The following is a 21,897-nucleotide window of genomic DNA, read 5'->3' as shown; positions in this document are numbered from 1 at the left end:
TAAGCAGGCGAAGAGAATGAGGCTATTCTTCCTCCCACCATGGCTCTCACTGGTGATGATAACAACACCAAAAGCATATTTTTCTGTTTGACTTTTGAATCCAGAGGTCTATGATGTGGTAGCAACAAAACTGTTTAAGATCTGGCCCATGACACTGGCTTCCTACTAATGGATGGGTTGGAACAAGGTTGAAGGGTCATGTTTTGTGTGAAGTGCAATTAACATTTTATTATGGATTAATTTGAGGTTTTTAAGAAATATATAGGGCACACATTTCTTCACCAAATTTCAAAGAAACTTAGATCCTTTAAAAAAACTTTTCTTCCCAGAATGATTTTTAATTAATTAATTAATTTTATTTATTTTTATTTTTATTTTTTTATAGAGATGAGGTATCACCATCTTGGCCAGGTTGGTCTTGAACTCCTGACCTCGTGATCCACCCATCTCAGCCTCCCAAAGTGCTGGGATTATAGGCATGAGCCACCGCACCCGGCCCCCAGAATGATTTTTTAGAGACAGATGCCTACCAATAATATTTTATGTTTAGTTAATCAGCCTATAAATATTTATTGAGGGTCCGTGGGATCAGCTTTTGCTTGTACTAAACAAAATATCAGTAAATAGACAACATGATTCCTACCCTTGGGGAGATGACTTTTTTTTTCATTTTTTTTTTTCTTTTTCTTTTTTTCTCAGATCAGATGAGTAATGTGCCAGTGTTATAACAAGGTTCAAGGTTGGCACATCTCACACAAGAGTGTGAACACTCAGTCATCATGTTCATGAACTAAAAAAAGGTCCAGGGAGACAACTTTTTAAGTAGAGAAAGAAAATAAGGGCTGGTTTGGTGGACTGTGGGAGATACACGCAGGTGGATCACTTGAAGTCGGGAGTTCGAGACCACCTCACCAGATGGTGAAACCCTATCTCTACTAAAAATTAGCTGAGCGTGGTGGCACACACCTGTAATCCCAGCTATTTGGGAGGCTGAGGCAGGAGAATTGCTTGAAGGTTGCAGTGAACCAAGATCATGCCACTGCCCTCCAGCCTGGGCAACAGAGCAAGACTCTGTCTCAAAAAAAAAAAAAAAGGAAAGAAAAGGAAAATAGTCCATTAATCAATGGAGGGCAATAATTGAGATACTGTGCCATAATATGAAATGTATTTAGTCCCTGGTTCCTCACAAAGCTTAAACTCTCAGAATATCCCAAGCAATGAGTATCTATTGTTATGATAAGAAGCCCTTATTAGCACAACTGAGTTTATGTTAATGAAGTGACTTAGGGTGGGACCCCTAGCTAGTCTCAGGATGGGGTTGGTCTTGAAAGACCCAGTGATTAGAAGATTAGAGGGTTGGAACTTTCAACCCCACCCACCAACCACCAGGAAAGTGGAGGCCAAAGGGGGCTGAAGATCAGACTCTAGCAAAGACTCTTGAACAATGAGATTTGAAGAGTTTCTGGTTTGCTGACATGTGTAGGTGCTGGGAGGTGGCTGGCCAAGAGAGGGCATGGAAGCTCTGTGTTCTCCTTCCTGTACCTTGTCCTATCCATTTCCATCTCGTGTTCATCAGTATCCCCTCTAATACACTGGATTAAAAAACAGTAAATGGGTGGGGCACTGTGGCTCACTTGTAACCCCAGTGCTTTGGGAGGCCCAGGCAGAAGGATGGCTTGAGGCCAGGAGTTCGAGACCAGTTTGGGCAACATAGCAAGACCCTAGTAGTACAAAATAAATGAAAAAAATTTTTTTTTTCAGCCAATAAATGTAAGTAAGTGTTTCCATGACTTCTGTGAGCCTTCACAACAAATTAATTGACCTTGTGGAGGAGATGATGGGAACTTTGATTTAAAGCCACTTAGAAGTATAGGTGACTGCCTACTACTTGCAATTGGTTTCTGGAGTGGGGCAGTCTTGTGGGACAAGTGTAGCTGGAACTACAGGCATGCGCCACCACACCTGGCTAATTTTTGTATATTTAGCATCATCATCAACACCTGGTGATGGGGTTTTGTCATGTTGTCCAGGCTGGTTGCGGTTCTTTTCTTAAAACAAAGAAATTGAAGACTCGAGTTGCTATTGAATCAAGCTGCTTGTCCCTGAACTTCCCTTATGTAATCAGTGGGAAAATTACAAGTCTGATAAGTAGGGACTGATTTTCTGGACATTTTACATTTCATTGGGAAAATAAATCAGAGAGTTATCCGATTCCTCCAGGGCAAATGTAACTGTAATGTAAATCAGAGTCACCAAGGAACAGAGCCCTGAGCTAAAATAGATGCCAGGGCCTCATTTAAAAACCATGACAGACACCCCACTTATTCTCAGAACACAAGTATCATTTACTTCTTGGGGCCTGGAGTGAGAGTTTGTCGGTGTTGGCTTTGCTTCCTAGAATCTCACAGGATAACAAATGCTAGGATGGAAAGATATTGGACACAGGTGCAGTACATGATTATGTTAAATTGAGAACAGACTTTCAAAGGCTCTCTATAATCTTAATGATTTCCAGAGGGTCCTCTTTCAGCTTCCCTACGTTGCCTCTGGTAGCCTAATTAATAGAGTGTGACTTTTTAGTTCTTGCCAAGTGCCAGCACAGCTCAAATGACAACCGTCGGGAGCATGTGGCAGATAACTGAAGAAACCTTTAGTTACCTAGCTATCTTTAGAAGACACTGTCTTTGGCTTAATGAATGCTGTTATTTTATAAGTAGCCACAGGTGTTTGGAACCCTGTCAGCATTCTTGGGGCTCTAAATAGTGTTTGGTAAGTTTTCAGCCTTTATATAGGCATCAACAGGGTTTGAATATCTGCCCAATATCATAGTAAAGTAGAAAGTTACAGAGAGAAAACAGAGCCTCCAGGATGGCGTGAAGGATGTAAACATGCAAAATAACACTGCAGACAAAACCATTAATGTAACCAATGGCAAACCATGCAGAAATATTAATAAGGCTGAATATACTCTTTCAGGTGTGAGTCTTGGTGAGTGAAAAATCTTAGGTTCTAGGTTCTATATGTGGCCTTGCCACTTACACATTATTAACCAATTCCAATCACCAGATGTGAACTTTCTTCTCATCTATAGACAGAGGTTATCATCTCTTAACTACATCACATGCTTGTTTGCCAAATCAAGTTTTTGCAAATGAGATGCAGTATCTAGAAGTAGTTTATAAGCCATAATGTGCTGAGCACATGAAATGCGGATTTATTTATTTATTGTTTACTTATGTATTTTTGAGATTGAGTCTCGATCTGTCACCCAGGGTAGAGTAGAGTGGCACAAAATCTTGGCTCACTGCAACCTCCGCCTCCCAGGTTCAAGCAATTCTCCTGCCTCAGCCTCCTGAGTAGCTGAGATTGCAGGTGTGCGCCACAACGCCTGGCGAGTTTTTGTAATTTTTAGTAGAGATGGGGTTTCAACTTTTTTTTTAGGCTGGTCTCGAACTCCCGACCTCAGGTGATTCTCGCCTGCTTTGGCCTCTCAAAGTGATAGGATTATGGGTGTGAGCCACAGCGCCTGGCCTTGAAAATGTGGATTTATTATTATGTAGAGCCTCATTAGGTGTCAGATATATAGAACACTGGATAATCCAGAGTTACCACCTAAAGTCTCACTCACACCTGGCATAAATGTCCACTTGGCTGTTGATAATGGCATTGGCGCCTCCTGTATTCTTTTCCTATCCTCAAACTGTTTGACTGACCTGGGGATCCAAATGGAGGTGTATCTAGATGTGTGAAATTGTATCTACCAAAGCCTCATCAAATACAGGCATATACCAAGAATATTCAGGGGCTACATCGATAAACAGGAGGCCCGAAAATTTGACTCTGAGTGTACACCCACAAGAATCAGAGCAACTATGTTAAGAAAGGGAAAATACAAACCCGGCATAAGCCAATATACAGATTACCAGAAGGTGCTTTTCACTGGCTGTATCTTCCAGACATAGAAAATAAGATTTTCATGAGGATGGTGTCAGATATGTGAAATAGCATTTCATTAAGCAGACTTGAGAAACATTTTTGTTTTCTACATAGTCATTAGTGAAATATAAATTTGTAGGTTTTTTTGAAAATTTTTCCAGGCTTCATTTTTATTATTATTATTATTATTATTTTGAGATGGAGTCTCACTCTGTCACCCAGGCTGGAGTGCAATGGCACTGAGATTACAGGCATGAGCCACTGCACCCCGCTGTGATTTCTTTTTATGTCTAACAGAATGTGAGTTAAAATGAAGCCTGGAGGCTGGGTGTGGTGGCTCTCACCTGTAATCTCAGCATTTTGGGAGGCCACCGCAGACAGATCACTTGAGGCCAGGAGTTGGAGACCAGTCTGGCCATCATGGTGAAATCCCCATCTCTAGTAAAAATATAAAACTTAGCCAGGCATGGTGGTGGGAGCCTGTAATCTCAGCTACTTGGGAGGCTAAAGCAGGAGAATCGCTTGAACCCAGGAGGTGGAGGTTGCAGTGAGCCAAGTTCCCACCATTGCACTCCAGCCTGGGCAATAAGAGCAAAACTCCATCTCAAAAAAAAAAAAAAAGAAAGAAAGAAATCACAGTACCAAGTGTATTTGATGTCTGCACTGAGTACCACAGATGGTCTAAACATTTGGCTACATGAGTTAATGATGGTTAAGGGATCGTTAACCCCCAAAATTGTTAATGTGGTATGGTTTGGGATTATTTGTGACTTTTTTGTTTACTAGTGGGGGGTGTGTGCGTGTGTGTGTTTCCATCACTGCATCTGAGATTCTCAGTATTCAGCATTTTTGGTGTGTGCTGTTTTATCTTTTCAACACAGCAGAGGTGCCTCTGTCCATTGCCTCAGGAGTTTCGTGAACACGAGCACCTTCAGTGTTGGCTCCTTATCTTTGGGACTGAGCAGATACAGTGGCCTTCTATGAATTTTCCTGCTAGCTAATGCTCTGACTTCTTTGCTCAGCTGTCCATTGTCTCCTGGAGCGCCCTGTGCACCAGCCTGAACTACACTTATCGAGAGCTGGCTGGACCTGACAGCAGACAGAGCTTAGGCCACAACCCAGCACCCTGCTGTGTACACATTCTGTGAAGAATAACATGTCTCTTCCTGAAGGAAGGGTTATGTAACATTTCTTATCCAGTGGAACTAAACACACATGCGGGTAGTCCAAATACTTCTTCATATTAATAGAAAGGTGATGGCAGAAACATTCTGAAGTCCTTCTGTTCCACAGAGATGAGTATACAGCTATCAAAGGACCCCACATTAGAGGTTCAGGGTTTGCATTCCATACTGCACTATGATTTCTTTCTGTCCAGCCTGAAACAAAAATGAAACCCAAACCTTTATACTCACTGAGTGTCATTTACCGTAAGCCCCATCCCACACACTTTGGGAAATATGAAAGAAGAATGAGAGAGCTTTTACTCATCTAATTTGTAGTATGTTCAAAAGAATTAATGCAAATAAGATTAAAGTAATACAAAATGCTATATAGGTAAACATGAGCATTTTAGAAAGTAGACAGTATCTGTCTACTTTCTAGAACACATCCTGGAAGAAGGCTGAGGCATTTGAGTTTGGTGGATAAATCAGAGGGAGAGCATATTCTGAAAAGGGAGAGTAACCTACATATAGGGAAGAGGCAGAAAGGAAGGATTGGGCTAAAATTGAAAGAGGAAAATAATGTTGGATATGTTGAGTTTTAACATATTAAGGAGACTTTGACTGGCATACACACAATTCCCAAACATATAGAATACAACATTTCCATTTGGAAGAAACACCACCTGTTTCAGTTACATAATCCTTGAACTCCGAAACTGGGCCAGCATGAGCAGTTGTAAGCTATGCCAGGTATGCCGTTGGGAATCAATAAATGTGTTTCGGTTGAGAAATTTTTGCAAGCCCCTCAACTGAAAGCAGCCTCCGCGATAGCTGCAGATGTTCCTGAGAACACTTCTGAAGACTTGAAATATTTTTAAATGCAGAAAAACCTTGTCTATTCTCATGGTAGAGACATGCAACCCTCAAAGCCTGTGGCACTTTGGCAGCCTCAGCCTCTGTCCTGTGAACTGAAAATAAATGATCGTAACCCTAGACAGTGTTTGTACAGCATGCTTAGCACAAGGTTCACTTTAGTGTGTTCATCCTTGTTTGGAAGCCCAAAGGAAATGAAATTGGCTGGTTTGTGCTCCCTGGCCTCGTGGTTTGTGGTAGATCTTTTCAGTACAAAATGTGCCCAAACAGTTGATTCCATTTTGATCTTGTGAGTGAGGATTTATCCTAGAGGCTGTCAACCTAAACTAATAAAAAGAATCAGAATCTAGGATGATTTTTTTTTCTTTATTTGAGATTGAGTCTTGCTCTGTTGCCCAAGAGGGAGTGTAGTGGCCCTATCTCGGCTCATTGCAACCTCCACCTCCTGGGTTCAAGAGATTCTCCCTCCTCAACCACCTGAGTAGCTGGGATTATAGGCACTTGCTACCACACCCAACTAATTTTTGTAGTTTTAGTAGAGATAGGGTTTCACCATATTGGCCAGGCTGGTCTCGAATTCCTGACCTCACGTGTTCCAAATGCCCTGACCTCTGAAAGTGCTGGGATTATAGGTGTGAGCCACTTCCCCCCGCCAGAATCTAGTTTAAAGAGTTTTTATTCAAAAAAGAAAAAGAAAAAACACACCAAAAAATAAAGAGTGTCTATTCAAGATCAAAGTGTGAGGACTACAGCACTTGGCACTTCCAAGTTGCCTTTCAGATTGGTCTGCAAAACAAAAGAGAAGTTCATATGTTTAAAGAAAAAAGGGAGGATGAACCAGGAGATGGGGCAATGACAAAAGTTGTTCATCAGGAATTTTCATTGGTTTGCAGAAATAACATTGATTAATGATTGGCTGGACACTGTTGAACTACAGGGTGTATGGCATTTTCTGGCTACTTAGCATCAGTCAATAGCCCGCAAAGCAAGTGGCTTCAAGAGGTAATTATTTAGCTTAAGCAAGAGTGGACTGTGACTGCTGTTAACCTTTTAAATGTCTTTCTAAGCCTGATCATTTACAGGGGCTCACATTCCTCAGATAAACGGTTCTTATTTCTCAAGGTTCATCAGGGTGTCCATAAAAACCTAAGAAATTTGAGTTGAGAGATTTTAGAGATAAATCCAGTTTCCTCATTTTCCAGATCAGGAAGCTGAGGTCTAGTTGGGTGAGAGATCTCCCCAGGCCATGTTTCCTAAGCTGGCAATGCACACTCTTCAGTTAGGTGTCTGACTCCTCCCAGAGACAACACAGGACCTGGCTTCTATTGTTCCGTCGAGGCTTGGACAATGGTCAAGTTGGCTTATCATGCCCTAGCTTCACCTGTGCAACCTTTTCCTTCCCCATCAAAATGGAAACAGCTTTAATATCTATCCAGCCCTCTTTTACTTTTTCTTTCTTTCTTTGACGAAGTCTTGCTCCGTCACCCAGACTAAGTGCAGTGGCTTGATCTTGGCTCACTGCAACCTCCACCTCCTGGTTCAAGCGATTCTTCTGCCTCAGCCTCCCAAGTAGCTGGGACTACAGGCACGTGCCACCACGCCTGGCTAATTTTTGTATTTCTAGTAGAGATGGGGTTTTGCCATGTTGCCCAGGCTGGTCTCAAACTCCTGACCTCAAATGATCGGCCTCCCAAAGTGCTGGGATTACAGGCATGAGCCACTGCATCCACCCTCCTTTTTATTTCTTTCATAACACAGTGTTGGCTCTGTTTCATTCCAACCCACTGGGTTTGCAATGTGTGGTGCCTACTCAGTATCATCAGCATCACCCAAGCCTTTTTTTCTTTTCTTTTTATTTTTGAGATGAAGTCTTGCTCTGCAGCTCATGCTGGAGTGCAGTGGCATGCCCTTGGCTCACTGCAACCTCTGCCTCCCAGGTTCAAGTGATTTTCCTGCCTCAGCCTCTCAAGTAGCTGGGATCACAGGTGCCTGCCACCATGCCTGGTGAATTTTTGGTATTTAGTAGAGATTGGGTTTCACCATGTTGGCCAACCTGGTCTGGAACTCCTGACCTCAGGTGATCTACCTGCCTGAGCCCCCCAGAGTGCTAGGATTACAGGCCTGAGCCACGGCTTCCTGCTAACCCCTCAAGCACTTTGGAAAAATGCAAACCCTTGGGCCCACCCCAAACTTGTTGAATTACAAACCATAAGATGTGGGACCCATCCTTCTGTGTTTTACAAGCCCTCCAGGTGATTCTAACACAGTCTATTTTTGAGGATTACTGCTCTCACCTCTGACTGTAATAGTTGCAGCAGTCTGCAGATTACTTGGTGTGTATCTTTTATATTCCATGAGTGGATGGCATATTGGATATATTTTAGTTATTATTCCAGTGTGCAGTGGTGTGATCTTGGCTCACTGCAACCTCTGCCTCCTGGATTCAAGCTTTTCTCCCGCCTCAGCCTCTCAAGTAACTGGGAATACAGGCACATGCCACCAGGCCCAGCTAATGTTTGTACTTTTTAGTGGAGACAAGGTTTTACCATGTTGGCCAGGATGGTCTCAATCTCTTGACCCCGTGATCTGCCCACCTCACCCTCCCAGAGTGCTAGGATTACAGGCATGAGCCACCGCGCCCAGCTTATTTTAGTTATTATTTAAATGATATTTTTATATTTGATCTTTCTGTATATTTTGTCTTTGTCTAAAATTGTCCCTGAGACTGTTTCTTCCCAGGGAAGAAGTTTTCAGTTTCGAGGGCTAAGCGTTTCATTGTAACGCAGTGTGTTTCTCAAGAGTGAGTATAGTCTGGTGTTTCCAGAAGTGACTTGCAGGGCGGTCACAAACAGATTCTAGGCTAGCTCTCTCATCAGCAGGCCACTCTTGGTTAAAGCACTACATGAGCAACTTACGTTTCCATAGTAGCGCTAAACCAATGTTCTGGTAGCAGTCAGGAGGTCAAGGTTTAAGTCTCATCTGGGAAAAGAGGCAAGTAAGTGATCTAACTTCTGTAAGTCTCCATTTTGCCAGCTGTAAAACAGTGAAATTGGCAAGGACTTGAACTAGATTGCCTGACATTCCTTTCCAGTTAAGAGAATTCAGTGATTTGGTTATCAGGTAGGTTGATAACACAGAGGAGATGAGGTTGATTCCAACAAACCTCTCAGTGAGGAGTGGCCAAGCACTCTCTCAGACTCTTCTCTGCTTTCACTTACCAATCCCCCAAAAGGGTTCTTTTTCTAATCCTTTAACAAAAGAGAACAGCCAAGTTTCTCCAGTAGTTGCCAATCGATTTTTCCTTGATTGAGGACTTCATTTGTTTAAAAAAAAAAAAAAAGCTGAAATGCTACTTAGTGGCCTTTTGACAGCACTTCTGGCAAAATGTGACTCTCACTTAATCCTTACAGTAACCCTGTGAGACATACTTATTATTCCCATTTTACAGATAAGAAAGTGAAGGCACTGAGAAGTCGAATGCTTTGTGCAAAATTACGCAGTGAATAATGAATGGGTGGTCGCTGGATTTGAACCCCAGCTGTCTAGCTCTACAGGTTTGCTCTAAGTGAATGGTGAATAGTGAATGAGGATGGCAGGAAGTTAATTTGCTAATGAATGCAACTGAGCCCCTTATCCCAACTGGAAGCTATGCTTTTTTTTCCTCTCTCCTACTTGCTGTCACCTAAATAACAATGATCACTGGCCATGTGCTTGATCTTGGAGACCAGGGGTGAAAGGTGGGACACAATGTATGCCCGGTTAGAGAACTAGTGTTGCAGGTGAAGAGCAAACACCTGTGTTTGTGGAAGGGCAGGAGTCAGGACACAGCATCCTCTCATTACAGAGGGCACAGCAGGGACAGGGACCCAGATTGGAAGGAAGCAGATGCCACAGGGCAGGGAGTGTGCTACCCCTATCTTCTACCAAGACAGCAAGTAACCAGTACTGATCTGTTGAGTCACTCTGTCCTCAGCAAGTTCCCTGAACCATTCTGGGCTTGTTTCTTCAGCTGTAAAATGGCAATTAGAGGCCTAATACTCCTGGGGCTGCTGTGTAAACAAATAATAATCTGTTTGGGAAAAAAAAAAGTCTTGGTGCTTATTGGAAAGGTACTTTGTAAGCAGAAAGAGCACTATTTTTCTGAGTTATCAGAGGGATAGATCAGAGCTGGAGATGTTGATGCAATCACTCGTTCCTTCATTATTGGAGACCTCTTGGCAAAGAGCTCATGTGGAGGAACAATTAAGTGAAAATCTCAAGTCAAAGACAATGAAGGCTGACTTAGGGATCTTCCCATTTTGACCCTGTATTTACCTCCTATCTCAAAGCTGAGATAAGAGATTGAAAGGGCCTCGTGAATATTTATGCACACATCATTAAAAAGTGTTCATTATATGTCCCACATGCTTTGGCACCAACTCTTTGGAATGCTGCAACTCACCAACCCCATTTCCCGGATGCTCCCCAGGAGTGTCATCTTAATCATACAACATTGGCTCAATGCAAACATGAGGACAATATGATGACTTCTTTTGTAGTCACTTCTCTGAGCCCCATCTGTATGTATATTGGTAGCAGTATCTGTGTGATGTATAAATTGCATACATTCTCACTTTTGTCATGGCACTTTAACATAACTAGAATGTTTTCTTCTTCTTAGCCTATATGAGCATAAAATAGGCAGAAGACAGATACTTCTGCCATGTAACATTTGGTAGCACAGAAAGCTCTCTAAACATAGAAATCAGAAGATCTGGGTTCAAGTCCTAATTCTTTATTAAAAATGTGACTTGAGCAAGTCACTTTAATTTTTCGAGCTTCCTTCCTTATCAAATTGTTAATAATGACATTGCTTTCCTGATAGATGGAGTTTTGCTCTTGCTGCCCAGGCTGGAGGGCAATGGCATGATCTCGGCTCACGGCAACCTCTGCCTCCTGGGTTCAAGTGATTCTCCTGCCTTAGCCTCCCAAGTAGGTTGGATTACAGGTGTGAGCCACCATGCCCGACTAATTTTGTATTTTCAGTAGAGATGGGGTTTCTCCATGTTGGTCAGGCTGGTCTCGAACTCCCAACCTCAGGTGATATGCCCGCCTTGGCCTCCCAAAGTATTGGGATTACAGACATGAACCACCACACTTGGCCTGTTTTTTTTTGTTTGTTTGTTTGTTTTTTTTAATTTATTTAGAGATGGGGGTTTCACCATTTGGCCAGGGTGGTCTCAAACTCCAGAACTCAAGTGATTCACCTGCCTCGGCCTCCCATGTGATTACAGGCATGAGCCACGGTGCCCAGCTAACGGGAATATTATAAGGCTCAGCTATGATTATGTATTATGGCCCCATTCAGATGTAAGGTATTATTGTTTTTAAGTCTGCTGTTGACCAAAGAAAAAGTTAAGCTTTTAAAGAATTAAAGCTAGTTTTATTTGGAAGTCTTACTGAGAACTATAGACAGGGCAGTAGCTCAGGAGCAGCCCTTTACAGAGGTTCCATCCGACTGCCCCAGCACAGAATTTCAGCCCATTGCTGATATACAGGTGGTGGAGGTTCAGTACCTGCAAAATCACATCAGACTTGTGCAGAAATGGATTTGTACTGAAGCTGGATCACATCAAGGTTTGGATGTAAGAGTACATCTGGTTATAGATTACAGAGGTGTAATTGCCAACCCCTTCAGACGTTATCTTATGGGTAGGAAAAGGCAAGGACTAGAGTCCTTTATTATTTATTTGTTTATTTGGTTTTTCATTTGTTTGTTTGAGATAGGGTCTGGATTTGTCACCTAGGCTGAGACGTGTGCCATCACACCTGGCTATTTTTTATATTTTTATTGGCAGAAATGAGGTTTCACCATGTTGCCCAGGCTGGTCTCGTACCCCTAGGCTTAAGCAATCTGACGGCCTCAGCCTCCAAAGTGCTAGGATTATAGGCATGAACCAGGGTGTGAAGCCTCATTTATTGGTTAAGGAGTACAGTGACTCAGGCAAGAGACATAGGGAGCTGTGTGCTCTATCCTGTTTTGTCTTCAAAGTATCCTTCTAGAGAGCTATACACTGTTACAAAGTCAAGGGGCTTTGTGAAGTTATGTTGGCAAACAGAAATGAGCAAACATGGCCTCTTACATGTGTTACATTGTCTCACACTGCTAATCGTCCATGTTGATTTCAAAAACAGTATGTGATATATGAGATTCTGAATGAAACATTCTTCCTTCCCAGATATGTTTATCATCTCAATCCATTGCAGTGACAAGACACAGACCTTGCATGGAACTTTGCTTTGTACTAACTTGACGTGAGCCCTGGAAGGGCTCTGTATAGAACATAGGACCGTGACTTGTTCTTTATTCACAGAGCCATCGCTAGTGAAACATTTGGCATGGACCACCTTATAAAGTAGTTACTACAGCTATTTGCAGTGTGTGTGTGTGTGTGTGTGTGTGTGTGTGTGTGTGTGTGTGTGTGTTGTCCAAGACCAATTGCTTCTGGCTCTACAGAATCACCTGTGCTCTGTTTACACCAATAAGTTCTATACTCTTTCCTTCCTATTTCTGTCAGTATTTATTCTTTCGTTCTGATCAGGTTGGGAGAATTCAAGCATTTTCTTGAAGCAAAACTACATGAAATGTGTATTATGATCCTATTTCATGTAAAAAAAATACACATATAAGCCATATGTATGCATATACATAGAAGATTCTGTAAGAATACATAAGCAGCTATTAGGTTCCTTTGGAAATTGGAGGTTGAGGAAATCCTCAAACATATGTATGGCACAGTAGATAGAAACATATAGTGACCTCCTATGCCCCCATCTCCCAGCTTCAGCAATGATCAGTTCATTGCCAGCTAACCCAGCTTAATAATTGTCAGTTCATCTGAACCAAGGAAAGAGACTTTTAATTTTCATTTTAATACATATTTGAATTTTTTCCTGCTGTGAGCATATATTATTTTGATAATTAAAAATTTGAATTAGAAAATAAGTCCAAATGTTAAAAGGAAATGCAGTATGTTAGATTTCATTTTTATTGTTTGTGTTTTTTTCTCTTCTAGTCTTTCAAGGGTGAGTGATAAAGAGTGACTTTCCCTGGGTTCTCAGCTCCCCAAGGACAGATCTTGGCAGTTGCAGAACCTCTGGAAAGGAGAATGGCTGTGGTTTAAAGCACATCTATGTCAGCACTGTTGCCCAAATCTCAGGCTCACACTGTCAGCCCCGGTATTTGGCTTGCTGTGTTTGTTAAACTGTTTACTTTGGCTGAGATTTATGACGCTGTTTTAAAATGAGAATATGTGGTTTCAGTCTCCCCTTTGTTCCCTGAGTCCCACAATCTGCCACAGTTCTCTGCGAGCTATTTTTGAAAAACAATTTCTACGTGTCTTATCAGATGGACAGTGATTTTTGCAGGTATTATTAACACCCTGCACTCAGTAATGTTTGTTCTCTTAGGGCTGGAAGAGGAAATAGTCTGATGTAATTTCAGCAGCTGGTTAGCCGGACAGGAATAGAACATTACAGAATCACCTTGAATCTAAAGCCTGTGAACCAGCTGTCTGAGATGAATAATAGGAAGGCTTTTTCCCCCCTTAATTTATATTCCATAGCCAGTGGGATTGAAAATGCAACTAATATACAGATGGTCCCTCTTCCCAATGGTTTAATGCAAATGGATTAGGACTCTGCTACTCAGAAAACTATTCTGTCTATGCTTCCCACCATGCTGAATGCATAGTGTGTACTAATTAACTTCCACAGTGATGAGATTCTAGCCCCTACTATTTGCTATGCACTAGAATTGCAATGATAAATAAGCAACTCTCCTTTAGCATCCCTGATCTCATCTAGTTGTAATCCAGTGGGATGGATGCTTTACTGTTGGTGCTAAAATATTGTGGGAGAATAGAGAAGAGAGAAGGCTGTTTTCTGGCTCGGAAAGGCTGGTAAAATGTTCACAGAGGCGGTGCCCTTGAAAAGCTGACCCTTGAAGAGAAGTCTTTTTTTTTTTTTTTTTTTTTTTGAATTATTGAAGGCAGGAGGAAGGAGCATTCTCACCAGAGGCATAGAGGGTGATTAGCATGTTTAGAGGCTGAAGAAGAGTTCAGAATGTTCAGGGTACAGAGCAGGAATGCCTGTGACTGGGAGGTAAGAGAGGCAAAGGAGCTCAAGAGGAGGCCTAGGGTCAGGGCGGAAGGCCTCTTTAGTACCTGGGTAAGTGGGGTTCTTTTGGATCCAGGGAGTCGAGGCCCACTCAGTCCCCAGAGAGGATTGGTAGTGTCTTGGTTATTATACGAGTGCACATGGCTTGGAAGAGGAACTGAGGAATAGGAGCTGAGGAATTCCTGCAACCTGTGCCTCTTGCATCCCTCATTTATAGCATCAGGGGTTTCCTGTTGCTTTCTTGGCTTCTCTGTGCTGGTGCCCCCACTCCCCTCTCCTTCCTGATGGTCCCATTTCCTCGATGACTTCTAGCCTTGAGCTGTTCTTTGTTTTACCTTTGTTCCAGTAATTCTTTTTTTTTTTTTTTTTTTTTTTGAGATGGAGTCTTGCTCTGTCACCAGGTTGTGGTGCAGTGGTACAATCTCAACTCACTGCAACCTCCACCCCCCGGGTTCAAGTGTTTCTCCTGCCTCAGCCTCCAAGTAGCTGGGACTATATGGTGTACCACCATGCCTGGCTAATTTTTGTATTTTTAGTAGGGACAGAATTTCACCATGTTGGTCAGGATGGTTTTGATCTCCTGACCTCCTGATCCACCCGCCTTGGCCTCTGTTTTTTGTTTGTTTATTTTTTGAGGCAGGGTCTCGCTCTGTCTCCCAGGCGGGAGGGCTGTGGTGCAATTTCAGTTCACTGCAACCTCAGCCTCCTGGGCTCAAGGGGTCAGCCTGCCTAGTAGCTGGGACTACAGGTGGTGTGCCACAACACCCAGCCAATTTTTGAATTTGTAGTAGAGACAGAGTTTCACAATATTGACCAGGCCGGTCTCTAACTTCTGACCTCAGGTGATCTGCCTGTCTTGGCCTCCCAAAGTGCTGGGATTACAGGTGTAAGCTGCTGTGCCCAGCCAAAAATAATATCATTTTTAATAGTGCCCTTATACATTCATTTGTTCACCAAATATTAAGTACTTGCTGGGCCAGGCAAAACACTTACGTGTATACAGTGTGAAATTTTTAAAATCTTTTTATTGGGATAGTCTCAAGTCTGTGTTTCTGACTATAAAAGAAAAAAACATAGTATCATAGTTCTTATAGATTTTAACCCCTGGTGACATGTCTAAAAATACTGAGTTCTAGGCTACGTCCTGGATCCAAAGTTATTTCCTTCCATCATACTCAGTTTTCTTAAACATGAAGATTTCCCAGGCCCCAGTGGGACAGTAAGGATGTTGTGTAGTGCTTCTTCTCTTCTACCCTTGCAGGGAATTGGTGGAAATCAGGAATGTTCAAGAATTAGCACTAAGCTCAAGCATCATGGAAGATGGAAGGATAGTAACTAAAAGGTTACTATTCTGTAGTGTTTTTGCTTTTTTCTTTTGAAACAGGGTCTCACTTTGTCACCTAGGCTGGAATGCAGTGATATGGTCTCCACTCACTGCAACCTCCTCCTCATGGTTTCAGGCGATTCTCCTGCCTCAGCCTCTGGAGTAGCTGGAACTACAGGTGCACGCCATCACACCTGGTTAATAATTCTGTAGTAGTTAAAGATAAATAGGCCAGGCATAGTGGCTCATGCCTGGAATCCTAGCACTTTGGGAGGCTGAGGCGGATGGATCACCTGAGGTCAGGAGTTCGAAACCAGCCTGGCCAATATGATGAATCCTGTCTCTACTAAAAATACAAAAAATGAGCTGGGCATGGTGGGGGGCACATGTAATCCTAGCTACTTGGGAGGCTGAAGCAGGAGAATCGCTTAAACCCAGGAGGTGGAGGTTGCAGTGAGCCAAGATTGCGCCATTGCACTCCAGCCCAGGTAACAAGAGCGAAACTCTGTCTCAAAAAAAAAAAAAAAAAAAAAAAAAGATAAATACTACCTAATAATTCTTTTAGGTTAGAAAGTTTACAGGAGCTAAAACTTTTCTCTTGGCTCATAATGTATTCCTTCTACTACTATATATACCAAATTACACAGTAGCTTGTTCCACATTTTAATTTCTAAGTAAATTGGTCTTCATTATTCTTGGATTCCTGGCAGACATCACATCTAAGAATTAATATTTTGCATTCTGCCACTCTGAGCATGTTAAACAAATTACTCAGTGTTGTTGTCACTGAATTAATTAGAAGGATTCATGTGATGACTTTAAAACATCCTATTTTTTTAAACTAGGGCTTATTGTTTTCATTAATAATTACAACTCTACATAGGTCATTTGTCATTTGTGGTTTTAGAACTCACTTCTTCAGGGAGTTGTCGTGAGGTTTCATGCCCATAAAGCAGTTCAAACTGTGCCTAGCACATATTAGATGCATAGATTATCTTCATTCTACCAGTGAAAGCTCTGATGCTCAGAGGTTGTAGAGTTACTGCAGTGCCAGAGTGGAAACCAACTCTTTGTATTCCTAATCCTGTTTTTCTCATTATCCTCAGAACTGACATTTTGGGGTGAAATCTGTGATAGTCAGAAATGAACAAATCTGTGGAGTGGAAATGTACCAGGCCCTGGTGGGATGGTAGGGATAGTGTGTAGTGCTTCTCCCCAGGAGGTACTTGAGACCCAGGAAAAGTTGGTGGGTCTGCACTTCCCGAAACATCATCCCAGAACATGGCCTGGTTGTCAAAAGGAAGAACTGAACCTCGTTTGCTTGCTGGGAAATACTCATGCCACCTCTTTTATTCTAAAGATCACAGTGCCTTCCCTGGAACTGTATGCTGGAGGCTATTTTAGTTGGTTTTGTTTAGACTTATATATATTAAGGTAATATTATAAATTAATTTAGTGGCTTTAAAAATATCTCCGTATCCATTAGCTTTTATCTGCCTTATTTATTTATTTATTTTTGTGATGGGGTCTCTCTCTGTTGCCCAGGCTGGAGTGCAGTGGTATGATCTTGGCTCACTGCAACTTCTGCCTCCCAAGCTCAAGTGATCCCCCCACTTCAGCCTCCCAAATAGCTGGGATTACAGGTGTATGCCACAAAACCCAGCTAATTTTGGTAGAGACAGGGTTTTGCCATGTTGCCCAGGCTGGTTTGAACTCCTGAGGTCAAGTGATTTTCCCACCTTGGCCTCCCAAAGTGCTGGGATTACACATGTGGGCCACCACGCCTGGCCTATCTGCTTTAATTGTATTTTTCTCCTTTGTTTTATTAAAGTATTTTTTTCAATAAGAATTTCATTTTTCAGCCATATGATTTGTTTGTCCTGATAGTTTATAATTTGTTTGATAACCTGTCTGATATCTATTTATTTTCCAAGATCTATATCTCCCTCTTCATATTCATTTTATCTTTGAGTCCTTATTTTCCTTTTTGTTCTTTTTAAATTGTTTTTAAATTTTTTCTAGTTCAGAACACTTTAAAGAAATTGTCTGTTTCTTGAATTGTGTTTTCTTTCCGACAGTGTTCTTCTTACCTACTGAATGCCCTCTTTTTCCCTTCCCTTCTGTTTTTTCCTTCTTTCCTTTTTTTTTTTTTGTATTATTTATTTTTGTTTCACAGTGTCACATAGCTGTTTGCTTTTTCCCATGATGTTTATGCTTAATGCAGATGGTTCTGTCCATACTTTCAATCTGTCCATACTTATCTGTGCTTGGAAATAAAGACAGGTGACATCTCCTTGGTGCCTTCCTATCTCAGAATGTCATTTTCCCCTCTGAGCTTAATTTGATAGCTAATTATTTGTTCCACTGTTTCACAACTTAAGGGCTTGTGGTGATGAAAAGAAGAGAGTCAGAGAGCCTTGCTTCTGAGGTTTTGTTCAACTTCCTGCGCTAGGGCTCATTTTACAAAGTCAGAGGTGGAGCCCGCTGCTATGGAGGGATGTTTCCACCCCTGCAATGGTCCCCAAATGTATTATTGAGCTTGGGAGGCTTTGCTGTTAGAAAAAGATCTAGTTCTTCATTTCCTCATTGCACCTATCTTTCTCCAGCAGCCAAGTCAACTGTCTCCTAATCAGAAGATAGAACATTCAGTTATTTACATTTTTTTTTTTTTAATTCTTCAAACTTTGGGTTTATTAATGAAAATTCTGAGAATTCATTGACTTAGCTACAAGGCTTCTGGGTGGTGAGAGTCTACCTGCCTTACCTGGCCACTCGAAAATCTCCTGTTTATTTATTTATTTTTGGGGAATAAACGTGCAGGTTTATTCAGGGAATAAACGTGCAGGTTTGTTACATGAAAAAACTGAGGCAGGAGAATCGCTTGAATCCAGGAGGCAGAGATTGCCATGAGCCGAGATCATGCCACTGCACTGCAGCCTGGGCAACAGAGCCAGACTACATCTAAAAACAAAAAACAAAAAATAAAATAACAACAACACTGTGTAATTTTTTGAATAAAGGGAAAACACAAAAATATAAATAAATAAATAAAATAGCACCACTGCACTCCAGCCTGGGCAACAGAGTGAGACTCCATCTCAAAAACAAGCAAACCAAAATAATAAAAACAACAACAAAAAACCCATCAGATCTCTTGAGATTTATTCACTACCATGAGAACAGCATGAGGGAAGCCACTCCATGATTCAACCACGTGTCAACCTGGTCCCACCCTTGACATGTGGGGATTATTACAATTCAAAGTGAGATTTAGGTGATTGTTGCCTGATTTCTTTTTGTTTGTTTGTTTGTTTTTGAGATAGAGCTTTGCTCTGTTGCCCAGGCTGGAGTGCAGTGGTGTGATCTCAGCCAACTTCCACCTCCCAGGTTCAAGTGATTCTTCTGCCTCAGCCTCCTGAGTAGCTGGGATTACAGGCATGCACTACCATGCCTTGCTAATTTTTGTATTTTTAGTAGAGACGGGGTTTCCCCATATTGGCCAGGCTGGTCTTGAACTCCTGACCTCATGTGATCTGCCTGCCTTGGCCTCTCAAAGTGCTGGGATTACAGGTATGAGCCACAGTGCCCTGCCTATTGTTCCCTTCTTTATGTCCGTGTGTACACAATGTTGAGCTCCCTCTTAGAAGTGAGAACATGTGGTATTGGTTTTCTGTTTTTGCATTAATTTGCTTAGGGTGCCACTTAAAAACATTTATGAAGTTAGGTTTTTTTTTTTTTTTTCTTGTCTGGCTACTTCTAGCTAAATTTTTGCTGGTGGTGCGATCTTGGTTCTCTGAAACCTCTGCTTCCTCGGCTCTCTGAAACCTCCTGGATTGGAGCAATTCTCCTGCCTCAGCCTTCTGAGTAGCTGGGATTACAGGTGTGCACTACTATGCCCAGCCAATTTTTATATTTTTAGTAGAAACGGGGTTTTACCATGTTGGCCAGGCTGGTCTTGAACTCCTGACCTCACTTGATCCACCCACCTTGGCCTCCCAGAGTTCTGGGATTGCAGGTGTGAGCCACCGTGGCTGGCCGCTTTTTATTTTTTTTAAGTTATTTTCCTTAATATAAAGAAAGGGAGATTCTGTGCTTTGGTTTCACTCCACCAGCGTTACCAATTTATAATCATTACAGTTCACATTTCCTACCTGGTCATTGGCAAATGAAGGCTAGTCTGGCTCCAAAGCACATGGGTAAAAAAGTATCTTCTGTAATACTTAGATAAACATGATGATTCAGGTGCACTAAAAAAAATTACACAACTAGATTTCCCTAGAAGAGGAAGCCCTAAGGACTCACAGTGTCACCTGGCATCAATGTAGTTTCCTTTTTTTTTTTTTTAGCATAAAATATTAATCCTAATGTACTAACCTTCAAGTTTAATAAAATATATCTCCCATAAGGTTGTCAGAAAATGCAGAGTACCCACTAAAATGTGAATTATAGATACAGTATAATGAATTATTTTTAAAGTATAAGTAGGTCCCTTGCAATATTTGGGTCATGCTTTTACTACACAATGGTTGCTGTTTATCTGAAATTCAGATTTCACTGGGTTTCCTGTCTAGTTTTTCCTTCCTAAACCTCGCAGCCCTATCTATCATCACCATCTTATGAGAATGTTTTCTGGGTCTGTTGGATACCTGTTCTTTAGTATTTTCCTGGTATCACTGATAACTCATCTCTGTTTCTGGTGGATTCATTGCTATGTCCTTTCCTTAGCCAATCCTATAATATAATTTGACTCTTAAGTTTTACATAATAAATATTTGAGCCAAGCATGGTGGCTTGTGCCTGTAATCCCAGCAGTTTGGGAGGCCAAGGTGGGTGGATCACAAGGTCAGGAGTTCAAGACCAGCCTGGCCAAGGTGGTGAAACCCTGTCTATACTAGAAATACAAAAAAATTAGCCAGGCCTGGTGGCAGGCACCCGTAATCTCAGCTACTTGGGAGGCGGAGGCAGAGAATTGCTTGAATTCAGGAGGTAAAGATTGCAGTGAGCCAAGATTGTGCCACTGCACTCCCTCCGGGGCGACAGAGCGAGACTCTGTCTCAAAAACAAGCAAACAAACAAAAAATAAATATTTGCAGATGGTCGAACATTGTAGAGTAAGCATCATTAACATTTATTCCCAATTATTTCACATTCAGATAAAGTGCAGTAATAAAGCACATAAGATAGTTTTGAGCGACCAAAATAGATGTCACACATTCCATGCACAAAATGCTTATGTTTCTCTCTTCTTAGGTGTTCGTATCAGGCTTTCGCTGAAAATGTTTTAACTCTTAAATACTCACCAACTACTTAGCAGACCACAACAGAGCAGAAAGAGCAGATTAGGGGAACTGCTTGAGTTCAGGAACAAGGACAACAGGTGCATATCACAGCAGGACAAGGGAAGGAGACAGGAGAGTGAAAAACAGATCACCGCAAATTCTGGAACCCCCGGGTGCAGAGCACATAGCTTTGGCCATTTATGTGGTCTCTGAAGGCGCCACTGTGGAAACCTTCCGTGCCATGGAGCCACAAGCTGGCATTCAGCTGGAGGGTGTATTGGGACAATATCTGTATTAGTAACAGGTTCCTGAATAAACTCACTAAAGCACAGGGAATGTATCGCTCATGTAATTTAAACCCAGGTTAGGCAGCTTCATGAACTGTTGGATTCAGGTGCTCAAATAGGGTTGTTGGTAATTTCTCTCTCTCTCTGTCTTTCATCTCTATCTCTTTATCTCTATCTGGTCCGATTTGCTCTGTGTTGGATTTCTCCCTAGGCAAGTTCTTCCTTTATGATGGCAAGATTGGTTAGTAGTAGCTCAAGGCATATTTTAGATGGAGTTTCACTTTTGTTGTCTAGTCTAGAGTGCAGTGGTGTGATCTTGGCTTATTGCAGCCTCCGCCTCCTGGGTTCAAGCGATTCTTCTGCCTTATCCTCTTGAGTGGCTGGGATTACAGGCACCTGCCACCACGCCCAGCTAACTTTTGTATTTTTAGTAAAGACAGGTTTTCACCATGTTGGCCAGGCTGGTCTCAAACTCCTGACCTCAAGTGATCCTCCTGCCTCAGCCTCTCAAAGTGCTGGGATTACAGTGAGCTAAAGATATTTAATGACACTCTGATGCCTTTAGAACTTCTGTTATGCTATTACTGTCTGAGTTTGGTTTAATAATTTGTGCTGTCATCAAAATTTCCAAAGTAATTGCTAATTTTTCTTCCAGGCTCAGGCTGCATGAAGAAAAGGTTATTAAAGATAGACGTCATCATCTCAAGACCTACCCAAACTGTTTTGTCGCAAAAGAACTGATTGACTGGCTGATTGAACACAAAGAGGCTTCCGACAGAGAGACGGCAATTAAACTCATGCAGAAATTAGCAGACCGGGGCATTATTCACCATGGTGAGTGACGCGGCGACAGTCAAGGTGACTTGAGAGAAAAT

General features: G+C 41.9%; 1 protein-coding gene and 1 non-coding gene across 2 annotated transcripts in view; one reads left to right on the top strand and one right to left on the bottom strand.

Moving 5' to 3' along the window:
• DEPTOR (DEP domain containing MTOR interacting protein) overlaps positions 1 to 21,897 on the top strand; it is a 179,528-nt gene that overhangs the window by 24,318 nt on the left and 133,313 nt on the right. The window contains exon 2 of the mRNA XM_002759264.7: positions 21,678 to 21,856. Coding sequence (XP_002759310.1) covers positions 21,678 to 21,856 — 179 coding nt within the window. The remainder of the gene's footprint in view (positions 1 to 21,677; positions 21,857 to 21,897) is intronic.
• LOC118148710 (small nucleolar RNA U13) lies at positions 699 to 802 on the bottom strand. The gene has a single exon (XR_004735626.1). It is a non-coding gene; the product is annotated as a small nucleolar RNA U13 (small nucleolar RNA).

The sequence above is a fragment of the Callithrix jacchus genome, chromosome 16, assembly GCF_049354715.1.
Source record: "Callithrix jacchus isolate 240 chromosome 16, calJac240_pri, whole genome shotgun sequence".
Classification (NCBI taxonomy): domain Eukaryota; kingdom Metazoa; phylum Chordata; class Mammalia; order Primates; family Cebidae; genus Callithrix; species Callithrix jacchus.
Note: the sequence above shows the minus strand (reverse complement) of the source record. Positions and strands in the feature narration are given on the sequence as shown.